Genomic DNA, 14,871 nt, shown 5'->3' on the forward strand with positions numbered 1-14,871 from the left:
AGAAATATAATTAAACAAAATTTGTATTTGATAGAATGTTGACGGTGATGATTCTATTTATGGTCCTTCGGATCTGTATATTTCACCTAACTACATTGTACCAAAGGTAATGTATTGTACTCTACATTTATTCAATTTAATCATCTATTCTGGTTTTTTTATCATCTTGAATAGATTGCCAATGCCACTCTGATCATGTAGCTTGGTTTTTGATCTCAGCCATAAAAAAAGAATGAAACCAATGAATGGAATGAAATAAACAATCACACAAATGATAATGTTTTTTTTTTGATGTGTGATAAAAATTATACAAAGAAAATCTTGTTTTGTTTACTTGGAATCAGATAGCAATACTGTTTTTCAATCTTATGTGTTTGCAGGTTGTTGTAAAGGCTCTGTACGACTACCGAGCTCAAAGAGATGATGAATTGTCCTTTTGTAAACATGCAATCATCACTAATGTAGATAAACAGGATCACGGATGGTTAGTTGACTTTACTATAGCATCTTTGAGAGTGCGATATTGGTATATATATAAACCGCTTCTGATTGATTGATTTGATTGAAATTTATATTTATACTGGGTAACCTCTTCAGTCAAAGATTGGTCTCCCAGAGGGCCCAGTTGGTGATCAGTGGCTTTGATGTACTAATACACCGGGGTAACCCCCTACTCGTCTCGAAAGATGTACTAGGTTCTTTAAAGTGCACACGAGCTAGATGTGTACACTGGACCTACGGTTTATAGTCCTTATCCGAGAAGACTCGTTCTACCACCAGAACCATGGAGTGAGTGGGCCTCGAACCCCTGCCGATGTTATGGCTACGTAATTACGGTTCCACTGTCTTAACCGCTCGGCCACTCACTCACTCTGGGCTTCTATGGAGGTCTACACTAGAAATCATTTGTAAAAATCTTACACTTACAATCTTACTCCCCTTGATTGGTGAGTTTCACCACATTTATGGTAAAACTGTTGATCTGTGAAAAGCATGTCATAAGGTCATAGATGTGTTGCTGACTCGCAAAGGTGTTGGCAAGTTTTAGATGGCAAGCAGCAATTGAAAACTGCCATCTTATCTATTGGGAAAAGCTACTGGGATATTTACCCAGACATTATTATTATTGTAAAACCTACTACCAAAAAATGTCCAGGGTGAATGAGACTTTAATTACATCTTCTGAACTGTTAAATGGCTCCATCTTGTACTGAATTCTTTCACGTTGTATATTCTGCAGGTGGAAAGGTGATTATGGTGGCAAAAAAAATATGTGGTTTCCATCAAATTATGTAGAAGAAGTGACACCACCTGTAAGCGACACCAGTCCTGAATCAGGACTGCTAGGAGATCTACAAAAAGGATCTATTGATTTGATACACTGTAGCTGTGGTAAGTTTAAGATTAAGTTTCATGAAGGAAAAATCTATTGGAGGTAAAGATCCGAGTATTCATTGTTTTACTTCAATGGAAAGTGTGGTTTAAGGCCAAGTTTTTTTGATATTTTATGGGCTTATCCAGGTGTGAGCTTATATCCACATGTGAGCTTAATCTAAGTGTGTAGTTATATCCAAGTGTGCAGTTATATCCAAGTGTGGACTTATATCTAAGTATGGGCTCTTATATCCAAGTGTGGGCTTATATCCAAGTGTGGGCTTATATCCAAGTGTGGGCTTATATCCAAGTGTGGGCTTATATCCAAGTGTGGGCTTATATCGATGTGTGCAGTTATATCCATGTGTGGGTTTATATCCAAGTGTAGGGTTATATCGAAGTGTGGACTTATATCTAAGTATGGGCTCTCATTTCCAAGTGTGGGCTTATATCTAAGTATGGGCTCTCATTTCCAAGTGTGGGGTTATATCCAAATGTAGGCTTATATTTATATTTAAGTACTGTGTGGGCTTATATCCACATGTGAGCTTAATCTAAGTGTGCAGTTATATCCAAGTGTGGGCTTATATCTAAGTATGGGCTTATATCCAAGTGTAGGCTTATATCCGTGGTTGGGCTTATATTCAAGTACTGTGTGGTCTTATATCCACATGTGAGCTTAATCTAAGTGTGCAGTTATATCAAAGTGTGGGCTTATATCTAAGTATGGGCTTATATTTAAGTATAGGCTTATATTTAAGTATGGACCAATATCCAAGCCTTATAACCATGTTTGGGCTTATATTTAACACTGTGTGGGCTTATATCCATGTGTGAGCTTACAGTATATCAAAGTTACTACCAACTATGTGATTATATCCATGGGCTTATAGTCTATAGAAGTGAGAAAAAAGAAAATCCTATTAGCTTAGATTAAAGATATCAGTTCAAATAATTGCTTTTCTTACTTTTTATTAAATAAATTAATAGTTTTTTGCAATAATATTTAATAAGTGAAAGGATAGATGCAATGCTACAAAAAACTAAAATATATTATTTAATTTGGTAAACATTTTTTTTTTCAGATATTATTCCAGGAGGCAAGGGTATTCAACTATTCGTATTCTCAATCGTTTCACCAACTCTTCACCAAACACTAGAAATAGCTACACAATCTCGTTTTGAACTTGATGATTGGGTTCAAACAATACGTAAAATATCGTACAGGGCGGGAGAACGGGTAAGTGAATAAATATTTTAATCTCCATATCAACATGTCTGATTGACGGCAGTATCACATTGAAACCTACTCCTCCCCTTCTATAAAATAACTCATTTCTCTTACATTAAAACCTACTCCTCGCCTTCTATAAAATAACTCATTTCTCTTGTCTGATTGACAGCAGTATCGCTCACATTGAAACCTACTCCTCTTCTATAAAATAACTCATTTCTCTTGAAAAATAGTCACCAACATTTATATTTTGTATGGCAAAGAGAACTGAAGACATTTTATTTTTAAGAATATTTTATTAAAGGAAAAATAAGTCAATATCCTGACATTTGGTTTAGAACAGAATTGGCAGAGTTGGTTGGTGTTATCCCAAGGCACTTTTTTCCACACAAAAGTTTTGCTCTGTACAAGTATGTAAATATCAGAGTAGCATTGCAGAGAGGATTTTCAATGTTCTGGTGTTGTGTCAGAGATTATTGTGGCTTTTGCATCAGTTTTTTATATCCAACATTAAATAAACAAATTATTGTTAATTTCTTATCATTTTCATCTTTATAATTGATATATTCATTATATAGTGTTTCCAGAATTAAATCTGTAAAATATTAATATTACATGTTTGGTTAATTAATACAACTTTTTTTTAACCTAAATTAGGAAAGCATTATTTTTTTTTTAAACTCGAGTCCTCTGCGTACAAATGCCTTTGTTGTTAAAAGATAAAGGAACTTATTTTTTTTTAAATTGCTATAGACAAGGGATGCTCAAAAAAGAGAGCGACGACTAAGAATAGCTAAGGAGTTTTCAGATTTGATTGTATACTGTAGATCTGTGACATTCAGGGAGGATGGTAAGTACCTATGTCAAGACGTAGTAATGTATAAACATAAAATATTACACATTTCAACTACATGCTTCTTGTGTCATGTGAGTGCAGTCAACTACAGAGCCCTCACTCTGTCCACGACAGTGGCTCTGTGTTAACTAACACAACTACTTAACCCCCTACTTGTCTCAAAAGTACTATGCTCTTTGACATGCATACAAGCATTCTGGCCATATGGTTTTGTGAATGTTAATAAATATATTTTACACCGATTGTTTAAATAATTGTTATCCTTTAAAATGTCTATATTCTTTTCAACTAGCTATTCCTGGAAAATATTATGAAATGTCATCATTTCCTGAAACTAAAGTAGAGCGTTTTCAGACAACATTAAGACGTTATAACATGACACAGTTAAGTCGAACTTACCCGAAAGGTCAACGTATTGACTCATCTAACTATGAGCCAACATTAATGTGGAATTGTGGGTGTCAGATGGTTTCTCTAAACTACCAAACACCAGGTATGTCTTAAGAAAACATGTTATGACAATATTAAAGAAAATAGTGATTAAGTACCCACATAAATGTACTTAAACCTGTAAAATAAAAAGAGATAAATTTGTCACTGTATCAGTAAAGTTTGTATTTCTGCCGTTATCACGAACTCCCTTTAATTAAAAAATGCCTCTCTATCTAAAACAGTTTGTGTACGTGTCACAAACTCATTTTACGTATGTTTCCGAACGGTTGAAAATACTTTAGGAACTCCCTTGTGACATAAAAGTATACACACAAAATCCACAAAGTTGTAAAACTCAAAAACAAAGCTTTAATTTCAATCAACTTCAACTTTCAACAATCCAGTAAGCACTTCAAACAAAACAGTTTCACAATAACTTTTACAATCTTATTTCAAAATATTATGCTTCAATCAAAAATTTTTCTCCCTTCTTACAATTGTTATATTTCCCCTTATATACAATATGTTCATAACCTTCTAGATCATTCCTTATACTTCTTATTCTATTGGATTACAGTTTCTATTAATAGCACTTCTGGAATGTTCCTGATTGTTCTTATATTAATTATACATGGTTTCTTAAATCAAAAAATCTTATTCCAGAATGTTCATGTAGATACTTAGATGTTACTGTATATGTTAAGGAATGGTAATTTATTACACCCTGTATTTTGATTTCACAATTATGTGATGATTTAAATTACATTTTTTTATAAACTAAGTAATTTAAAACCTTTAATAAAAATTAACCAAAGTATCAATATAGTGTAAATTATTTGGTTTCTTAGTCTATTTCGTAGTTTATTTTACATCAACATTTTCATTTTTACACTTGTGCTTAACAGCGCATAGAGACTATTTGTATTTTGCGCTATATAAATTTAAACCATTATCAAAGTGGTCACATCCAATCACGATTATGATACACTAGTCATATATGATTAATTAATCTATTTGTTGTTTATTGGAATATTACACAAAGTTTCTAGTCAATCAAAAAGGAGTGGAGTCTTACCAATTACCAGATGTTGCCACACAATTTATATACAGTACTTGTATGCTCCAATTGAACCTTGAGTTGTTCAAATCAATTCATTTCTTGATCCAAAAAAAAACAGTAACCAAAATATGAAAGTTTATGGACAAATTTTTCTTATAAAAATATTATAATGAATGATAACAATTTGACTTGACAGATCGGCCAATGCAGCTGAATGAGGGCTTGTTTCAGATGAATGGACGATGTGGCTATCTTTTACAACCAGAGAGTATGCGAAGTGAAAACTATGATCCTATAGACAAGAGAACACTTCAGGGTGTAGATGCTATCCATTTAACTGTTGATGTAAGTTAATTAACTTGTACATAATTATGTATATGCTATAAATATATACATCCAAAGGCAAAATACTGAAAAAATGACAATGCTGTGGGTATCATCAGTGGCTGGATCTCAATGGATATACAAATAAAAAGGCGAAAAAGCTAAATCAAATCTTACATATTTTTTCTTTAATGGAATTCATTCCAAATTCATTCCAATTCTGAATGAATTAATCAGTCAAAAACAATAAAATTAAAATAATGATTGGTATTGCAGTGTGTAAAGTATGTAAACACAACATTTTCTAATGTTTTATGTATATCTATTACTAGACAAAACATACCGTCCAGAAAGGTATTTGTGACCTATACTTACATTGCTTTATATGCCGCATCTTCTGTATCTTCAATTCATTGCTATTATACTTTACCCTTGTTGTTGCTACCCCTACATTTGTCACTAGGTCAGGTTAATTAAAAATATAATGATTATGAAGTCAACAAGTACAATTAACTTAATGCAATAACATTTGATACATTTTCTCATTTCTGTATGATAATAATTTATTTATGAATGTTTTTTTTTTAGATTATTGGAGGTAGACATCTAAGGAAAGCAGGAAGAGGATTGATTAGCCCATTTATTGAAGTAGAGATAGTAGGGGCTGAATATGACAGTAGAAATAAATTCAAGACAGCAACAATTGGTACGTATACAGTAATTATATCAATTGATTATAGAGATAATTTAACAATATTCATAATATGCAATATGTAAGTTTTGTGAGACTTAAACCCACATTCTCCAGTATGTATTCACATTGATATTTTAATTACAATATTTTCAATCAATTAGTAATAGAACAACAAACTACCTAGTCTGGGTTCCAGACGAAGTTGTTTTGTCTTAATATTAGTAAAAAGATAAATATTTTGGCACATATGGCGTTTCATACGTATACTACTTGATTTTGGATACTCCGTCTGGGGAAACACGCACAAGTCACGTGGTTTGACACCAAGAATTCTTGGTGCATACGATTATCCGGTTGACTAGTTTCAGCTGCATGCGATTGGCTACTCACTCGTACACTGTTTTAATATTCATATTTTAGAATTTCAAAGACTCAACAACTAAGATGATGCGCATGCGCTATGTTACGTTTAGACAATGTGTACTTGGGTACATTTATGAAAGTTTCTAAAGGCTAGAAATTATTTTATATGCCTAGTAGTCTGGTAAACATTTGATGGGATTTTTCCCAAGAACATGAAAACTCGTCTTGATATGATAGGCTTCTAGCTTCTCCGCAAATCAAACATTGAATGGATCATTTATTACGCGGAGATAATTTTGATTTAATTCCCATCCATACCCTGTCCTGTTCTGTGTGGTGGTGTAGCCATGTTGTGTGCCGGTGGTGGTATGTATTGTAGGCCTACATTATTGGCGTTTTATTTGGCAGGTCATACGTGCGAATTGAGCAGGACCTACGAAAAAGGCCTAGGCCAAGGACTAAACAATTGGTAAACAACTTGGCATTACGATTTTATATTTCAACAGTCTCGATCGTACATTCAGCACTGCACGTACTCGATCTTTTTCATTTTGAAACAAAATGATCATTGGTTGATTCGAAATCCATATTTACATACCGCCCGCCCCATATAGCCAAATACGGTATGATAACCTACGTCATTCTTATCGGATGTTTGCGGTCTGCAAATCGATTTCTATACGTGTTTCACAAGTCTGTATTTTCAGACAAAAATCGCGGTCGAAATAAAAACAAATAAATTTTTAAAAAAGACAATACAGACTTGGGGCAAGTCTACAAAGTACCTAGAGATGGACATATTGCGCATTCGGCTAAACTGGTGGTAGTCACTGTATTGTGCGCATGAAAACACCACTTTGGTCCACCATGATTCAAATCCTGGTATATGTATATGTATATTCTAACTGGTGTGTAGATTGGAATACATGTAGATAGCGCATGAAATGTTAAGCCGTTAGTCTTGTGTGGGACATGGCTAATGTGCGCGTTAAAGAACGCAGTACACTCCCGGTGTACTGCCCGATTTACCACCAGAAGGACCCCACCTGAAACAAGAATTTTCTGTATATCTACCTACTAGACAATTACCACCTATACATCTATCCAAAAAACATTCAGCTTGTATTTAGATAAAATAAATGTTTTTGTAGTATTATTATTTAAATTACATGTGTGGCTGATTTTTTGTTATCTGTTCTTGCTTTATAAGCCTGCATTTGAAGGATGTTGATTATAGATGTTACAAGATGTCTGATGTCATGTTTTGAGAACTCAATCATGGTTTTTTTTTAATAAAAAAAACATGATTTTTGAAGAACAAAGCATATATAAAGTTTCACTATGATACACCAACCATTCAATTTTGGCTGTATCATTTAAACAAAAATAAAACATTGGATTGATTGAAACATTCAATTGATGTGCTTGGACAAACCATTTTCAATTAAGGCTAAAGGTTTTAGGGGTTAAGTTAATGGTACTTGTAAATGAATGTATATTTCTATTTTCAGTTGATAATGGTTTCAACCCTGTTTTTAAGGAGTCCTGCGAGTTTGACATTTTGAATCCAGAGTTTGCGTTCATTCGCTTTGTAGTTCAGGATGAGGACATGTTTGGTGATCCTAACTTTATTGGTCAGGCAACATATCCGTTAAGAGCAATACGATCCGGTAAAATAAAGTGTTTGAATCTTGTTATTAGAAAAATAGGGCAAATTTAATACATTTTTTAACCACTTTTATTCAATAAAACAAAAGGCAAACTGTACAGAAAACAATAAAATAAGAAAATAAAATAAAATACTAGAGCAAAGTATTAGCCAAGCTTAAAGGTAGTGGAACAGAAAAATAAAACAATAAAATTTAAATTTAAAAAATAAAATGATTCAATCAGAACATAAAATGTCAAAGCCCTCAACCTGGCTTCTGAATGTCTTTCACAGAAATGGCAAAGAAAGAGGTATATTACTGGGATGATTAGCCCTTTCACTGTGTATACACGGTATTACCGGGTATTAGAAAACCAATGATTTAATCGTATTTGCCTATAATATAGCACCCTCTATATTTTTTGATAAACTTAAAGAATTTATTAAAGCTACATTTTAACATGCGCCCTCTATATGTGTTTATATCAGCTTGATTTCAATTTCAACTTGCACCATCTGGGAAATAAGATATCACATGTTATAACCATTTTGACCTTAGAACGTTGTATTATTAGCTATAAGGGCGCAAAAACAACCTCCAGTTACTAAATTTACCCACCTTAATAGGAAAATATCGTGTTCATCATAATATGCAAAAAACAGTCTGAAATAATCGTTAGTTTTTCTATATTATAGAGATGTTTTTGACCCAAAACTTTCATTTATGCGTAATTTTTTATAAAACGATAAAAATAAATCAATTTTTAAAAATATACATATATTCATCAATATCCAGAGAGAAACTCATATTCCATAAGAGTTTCTTATAGAAAAAATAAAATAAATAAATGTTATCATTGAATTGACAAAAAACAGGAATTTTAAAGTAGCTGTTATGACGTCACATTAATATGCAAATTAGATTTTTTTTACTCACAACCGTAGACCAAACTTTTACCCACCTCACACCACAAAAATAATTACAAAATTATCTCATTTAGTTTTTTTTTTGCAATTTATTAAAATGGCATATTTTTGTTAAATAAATAATACTCACATAGGTGGGAATAATGCTGCACAGTGAAAGTGTTAAGTGGCTGCCCACAGTTAAAGTGAAATAATATCTATTTTTTATTATAGTATTCTGTTTTTATGTTCTCAGGATATCGATCTGTTCCTTTGAAGAATGGATATAGTGAACCTCTTGAACTCTCATCACTGCTTGTCAAAATTGACGTCCGAGTAATTGGGGTAAGGAGAATTATTCTTTAATAACTTGGGTCACATATTTCCACTTGTACTGTATATTTGAATCTATAAGATCCTCAGAATCTTGTTTAAAGTAGATGATTATTCAACCATTATGTTGCATCTTATTCAGGTACCTTTGTAATTATTTACCATTTCTATTTTCTTGTTTTCTCATCCAAATTATAATCAAGCAAAAATGATTTGATGTGTAATATTAATTTTAGGCGAGTGATGAATCTGCTATTTATGATTCAATATCTGTTCTTCGAGAAAGAACGCAAATATTGGAAAAAAATGTGAGTGAGCTGAAAGCAGAAGATGTTCAGTATAATATGCGTTGTATGGAATTGGAACGGTGCCAGGAGAAACTGTTTGAATTACAAGAGATGAGAAGGTTTGGTATAGTTGATTGTTTCAGTTAGGTCACATGAACGTGCCTATTAAAAAATATAAATAGTAATTGTTATGTGCTTTAAAGATGAATAATGTGAAGACATGTCTGTTTAGCAATTTGTTGTTACTATCAATCAATCAATTCTTATTTTCCATCATAACAAACATAAAAAAATACAATTTAAGATGGAGGACGTACAACTAAGGCAGAGCCTGAAAAAACGTTGTAGAACCTTTACAATAAAAACACTAACAAAAACGTACACATACAAATATTGAAGGACATAAATAAATATATATAAAAATACATATAAATTAACAATATACATATGTAAAGATGCAACCCACCCACCCTTGTAATATGCATAGCCAAAATGAACAAGTTATCTATTAATATAAGCATAAATAAAAAATATAAACTGTACAAGGTAAAGCCACTTAGTCAAGAGATTGTATGTGCTTAGAAATCTGTGTTTTGAAATGATTAACACTAAGTAAAAGATTTGAACTTGTCACTTGGGATGAGTTAGGTTATCCATGCTAAAGCTACATGCATGTACACACATTCATTATGCTATCCTATATGATCTATGTTTTTTAGTGCTGGATTCTGTCTATTTTGTGTCGTATAGTGTATACAGTATTTACACTGTATATACTACATACAGTGTAGCATAGGTGAAATTACACGATAAGATCCATTTTTGACATACTCACATCATCAAAATGAAACATAAAGACAACAATTCCAGAAGAATTTTGTCTGACTAAGAATTACATTCTTCTTAATGTTGCCCTTTGATGGGTTCTTTCTTTCAATCTTTGTACTTTTTTAGTTTGCTACTGTATTTAATTTTTAATTTGTTAATTTCTTTTTTTTTATTGACAGAAAGCAACAACTTAGAAAGACTCCAAGCAATAAACAAGCATCTTGGTTGAGATAAATATTATGCAGATATAGGTGTAGTATCCCTAAAGAGCATCTTCGTCCCTCTAACAACTTCACTTCCCTAGATCATAGTAATTTATGGATGTTCATGTATTCTATTGCCTAAACATTTATGATGGCTAAGTAATGTTGGTTGAATAAAATAATAAATCAAGCAATTGACATGGAACAATACAGAGTGACAGATACCACAGTGTTTAACATATAGAAGATACACACAGTAGAAGATAAATGAAGATTTTATTCTGCTTTTGTGACATCATTACAAACATGTAATGCAAGAGGATAACTTGAAAATCGCGGACGTTATTTTGCAAACAAACACACAAAGCAAGTAATATACTTGACATTTAACCAAATAAAAACGTTTTTTTTTATTGAATACAGATGACTTACAAACAAATGTGTGAAGACCAAAATAATGTGTGATTGCCTTAATTTGAAAATATTTAATGACCAAGCAGTTAAGATGAAAGGAACAGTAATTCATAGCCACTAATTCAATGGTATGAGTTCATTAGTGTTTTGAGTTCATGCGTCTGGAGATAGAACAATGTATTGATTTGGTGGATAGAAAAACGGTTTGACCCTTTACTGGAGAAGTGCGGTAAACAAAAGACGAATCAAATCCACAATGGCTCCGACCTTTATGAAATTGAGCTATGGCATATTAATACTGAAAAGAGACCTAAATTCATATCCTTTTTGTTTCATTTAATCTCAACATCTTTGAAAAATGGAATTTGTGATATTTTAGGTGAGACAGTGATTGTGTCAATATTTGTGTAGTGTTGTGTGAATGATATTACTCAGGCTTTATAAACTAATGTATTTGGTTTGCAATGACGGTGACATCCTTAAATGACATAGTAAACTTGTAGTATAAATTATTGTACAGAGTAACAAGTTATGAATGAGACATACTGTACATTTTTTGAATGATATTCATGATTTTCCCCAGATCTTGTATTCTTCTACAGTAAGCCCTATATAAGAAGAACCAACATTATAGTATTGAGCCACATTATACAGCAAATCTCTGGCATGTATTTTCGGACTATAATTAATACTGCCTGTAAAGTTAATTAATTAAACATACTGTAGGAAGCCACACATCACTGTGGTAAATATTAAGTGCAAGAATAAAATATTATTGTCCACACCACACTGAACTACACACGCATTATTGAAAGCATAGATATTGTATACTATAACAATACTATAATATCTATATGTTGAAAGTAAACAATGAAAGCAGCATACAAGCAGATAACAATTAAACTAATCTATTTTAACAAATGTCGCATTCACGTTTTCTTGTAGAATGTGTACCAAACATTTTGACATAATTATTTATTTTTTTATATTTCTACTTTTTTTCCCGGTTACAAAAAGATATTATGGTACTGATTACAAACTGAATAAGATAGTACTAAAAAGAATCAAATTATTAATTGAATAGTTGGAAGACATAGATATACTATAGACTGTTGTTGTTTTGATATATTAACCTTTAGAATGACTGTTTATTTTGTTTCACAATATTTGTGTACAAGTGAAATATAAATATTGTATATATTTATATGTTATAAAAAAGCATATCAGACATATTTTTTAAATACTTGAGAATGCAATAGAAGAATAAGCAGTGGTTGTTGGCCAATTTTGATTAAGTTGTTTTTTATTTCATACATATCCAAAAATCTGTAAAGTGTATCAATCTAAAAATAATCCAAACAAACCTTCATCTATTTTAAATTAAAAAAGATTGTTGTGAAGGAAATGCTTTTTAGTTTTATTGAAAGTTAACGTCTGCTGTTGCTAGTATCACTTTATCAATAATATAAGAAGCATCATTTTATTTTGCAGTGACGTTTTACTAAGTTGAATATCTGGAAAATGTATCGTAGTATAAAATGTACGTAAATGGTTTATTAAAACTATTTTATTTTGTTTCTCAAATTCTTTGCAATATTTGTTATAAACCACAGAGGCAATTTATCAGGAAATCAACCTATTATGGCTTAGTTGTGACTGGGACGTAATGCAAGGACGTAAGCACAACGCAAGCAAATTGACCAATGACAAGTGACCTATTAAACCATCACTTGTGATTGGTCAAATTAGTTGCATTGTATTTTCATCCTTGCGTTGCGTTCTAGTGGGAACCAATAGGATTAATTAATCACCTAATCAAGTAAACAGAGTACCACCATACAGATAAATTATTATAAGCCCACCACCTAATATTGACGTAACATTTATTTATCAGGTAAAATGTTCAATATGTTTATAGACAGATCATGTATGGTACATTTTATTCATTGCTTATTAATAGTGTTTATTACGTGTTTATTCATAATGTGAAATGACCTATAAAGTAATAGACTGGCTAATTATAATTTAATAATTTAGTTACATAAATGTTTGATTAAATCTTTATTTTTCATGTAAAATGATCTATGTGGATATAGATAGACATTAGTAAAATATCCAATTAGTGTTGAATGTCATCTTGTATAATAACCTATATGAGTTCTAAGTCTTAGAAAATCCGACCAGCATGTGCAAAGAGAGATAAATAAGAAGTTTGTTTGAAATGAGGTTCAATGTCTTTAAAACAACTGAGGCCTGGACCCCACCCCACTAATTTATGGGGAAACTGGACCTGGACTGTGATGCTATGCTTTATCTGGCCTGCAATATAATTTATGAATAACAATCAGGCCCACACTAGAAAACTTGATCAATGACTTGATAGATTGGCAATAATTCCTTGTTGCACAAATATTTATTTGTAAATGACAACTTTTGGGTCCCAGTGAAGTTGGGTTGGCCTGGCCATTAAAGTGTTATAGCATACATTGTTTCACAGCGTCTGAATAGTGTCCCAAAAGAGGATACTTTGTGATATAATCTGTATTTTCCCCTATTACATGTTTCATATCATTATTTTAAGAGAGTAAACCTATGCAATCATGATTCATTATTTTTTATAAATTTAGTTGTTGATTTGATGTTTACTATTAGGATGTGTGTGTGGTTTAAAATATTTTAACAATTTATTCTAATGAAAGAACTCATTAATTCAATTTTATTTACATTTTATAAGCTTATCATTTTCATATGAACGTTTGGATTAAGTACCAGACCTGAAACGATATTGAACTAAACAAACAATGGGGGTGGTGTTATCAAATGATGCCTTATTTATAATATTTCAAAATATGAATTATTTCCTTATAACATGTATGACAATTCATAGAATGGTATAATACTATTAGTATATTTTTACATAAATACTGTATTTTTATTGACAACTAACAAATTAGTAACAAATGCACATTCATGTAAAAAAATGTTGTACATGGTGCCTGCTTTGTTCAGATATTTAGAATTTAATTGATTTTTAAATTAATCGTACTTTTAAATTTGGAAAAAAAAGAATAAACCACCAAACTCTGTAATGCACTGGATGTTTTAATGTGCCTAAATTTGTAACATTCACTTTACCTTGTATGTCACAGTGGAATTTGACAGATGGGCCTAATGTGTATAATTAGAAAGTTATATAACATTGTACACAACAGTCTTTGTAATTGTAAACAATACACATCAAAACGAATAAACAGTGATTTTTAATTGTTTTGTCTTTAATATTGTTTCTAGTAGTAAAATCAAGTCAAGGTGGTCACTAAATGTTAGTACATATTATCCAGCGAAGCAATACATATGTATGAGGCTTGTTTGCGATAATTTAAAATGGTTGTAAGGTAGTTAATGTATATAATGAAAAACACAATCATTCCATAATTTTTCCGTGATCCTACAAATATCATTAGTATTCAGTCTACTGTACATATCAAAAATTATTTGACATTAAATCACCAAACTAACTCGTAACCATGTCCATGCCCTAAACGTGTTTAGGCCTATATATAGACGGTTAATCTTCCAGGTTTCACGGTATACCAGTATTTATTACAATTATCATAGAGATATTATAGTGAACTATAATATCTCTATGCAATTATTAAAATAATTGCAAAATGTTTGTGTCGGTGTCAGAGACCAGTTACCGAATATGAATATGAAGAAGGGCTATTTTGTAAGGGACGTGGCATTAGGTTCCAGGACGATTCGGCCCAGGACTATTAGAGCGGAGTAATGGATTAGACTGTCTGCCATGCTATTTAACGAGTTAACCGGGTTTGTAGACACAAAGTCCGCTTGGCAGACAATCTGCAGCAACATGCAATTGGAGTATGCGATGCGTCGAGCGAGTGTTTAATT

The 14,871-nt window shown here is 31.8% G+C and overlaps 1 protein-coding gene across 2 annotated transcripts in view; it reads left to right on the forward strand.

Moving 5' to 3' along the window:
• The window catches only part of LOC140057327 (1-phosphatidylinositol 4,5-bisphosphate phosphodiesterase gamma-1-like), a 75,939-nt gene extending 61,719 nt beyond the window's left edge, over positions 1 to 14,220 (forward strand). For both annotated transcript variants that reach the window (XM_072102942.1, XM_072102941.1), the window contains exons 22-33: positions 35 to 106; positions 381 to 484; positions 1,241 to 1,392; positions 2,460 to 2,614; positions 3,362 to 3,458; positions 3,757 to 3,957; positions 5,153 to 5,301; positions 5,869 to 5,986; positions 7,849 to 8,007; positions 9,148 to 9,236; positions 9,461 to 9,630; positions 10,519 to 14,220. In XM_072102942.1, coding sequence (XP_071959043.1) covers positions 35 to 106; positions 381 to 484; positions 1,241 to 1,392; positions 2,460 to 2,614; positions 3,362 to 3,458; positions 3,757 to 3,957; positions 5,153 to 5,301; positions 5,869 to 5,986; positions 7,849 to 8,007; positions 9,148 to 9,236; positions 9,461 to 9,630; positions 10,519 to 10,573 — 1,521 coding nt within the window. In that variant the 3' untranslated portion in view covers positions 10,574 to 14,220. The remainder of the gene's footprint in view (positions 1 to 34; positions 107 to 380; positions 485 to 1,240; positions 1,393 to 2,459; positions 2,615 to 3,361; positions 3,459 to 3,756; positions 3,958 to 5,152; positions 5,302 to 5,868; positions 5,987 to 7,848; positions 8,008 to 9,147; positions 9,237 to 9,460; positions 9,631 to 10,518) is intronic.
• The last annotated feature ends 651 nt before the right edge of the window (positions 14,221 to 14,871 follow it).

The sequence above is a fragment of the Antedon mediterranea genome, chromosome 8 (genome assembly GCF_964355755.1).
Source record: "Antedon mediterranea chromosome 8, ecAntMedi1.1, whole genome shotgun sequence".
Lineage (NCBI taxonomy): Eukaryota > Metazoa > Echinodermata > Crinoidea > Comatulida > Antedonidae > Antedon > Antedon mediterranea.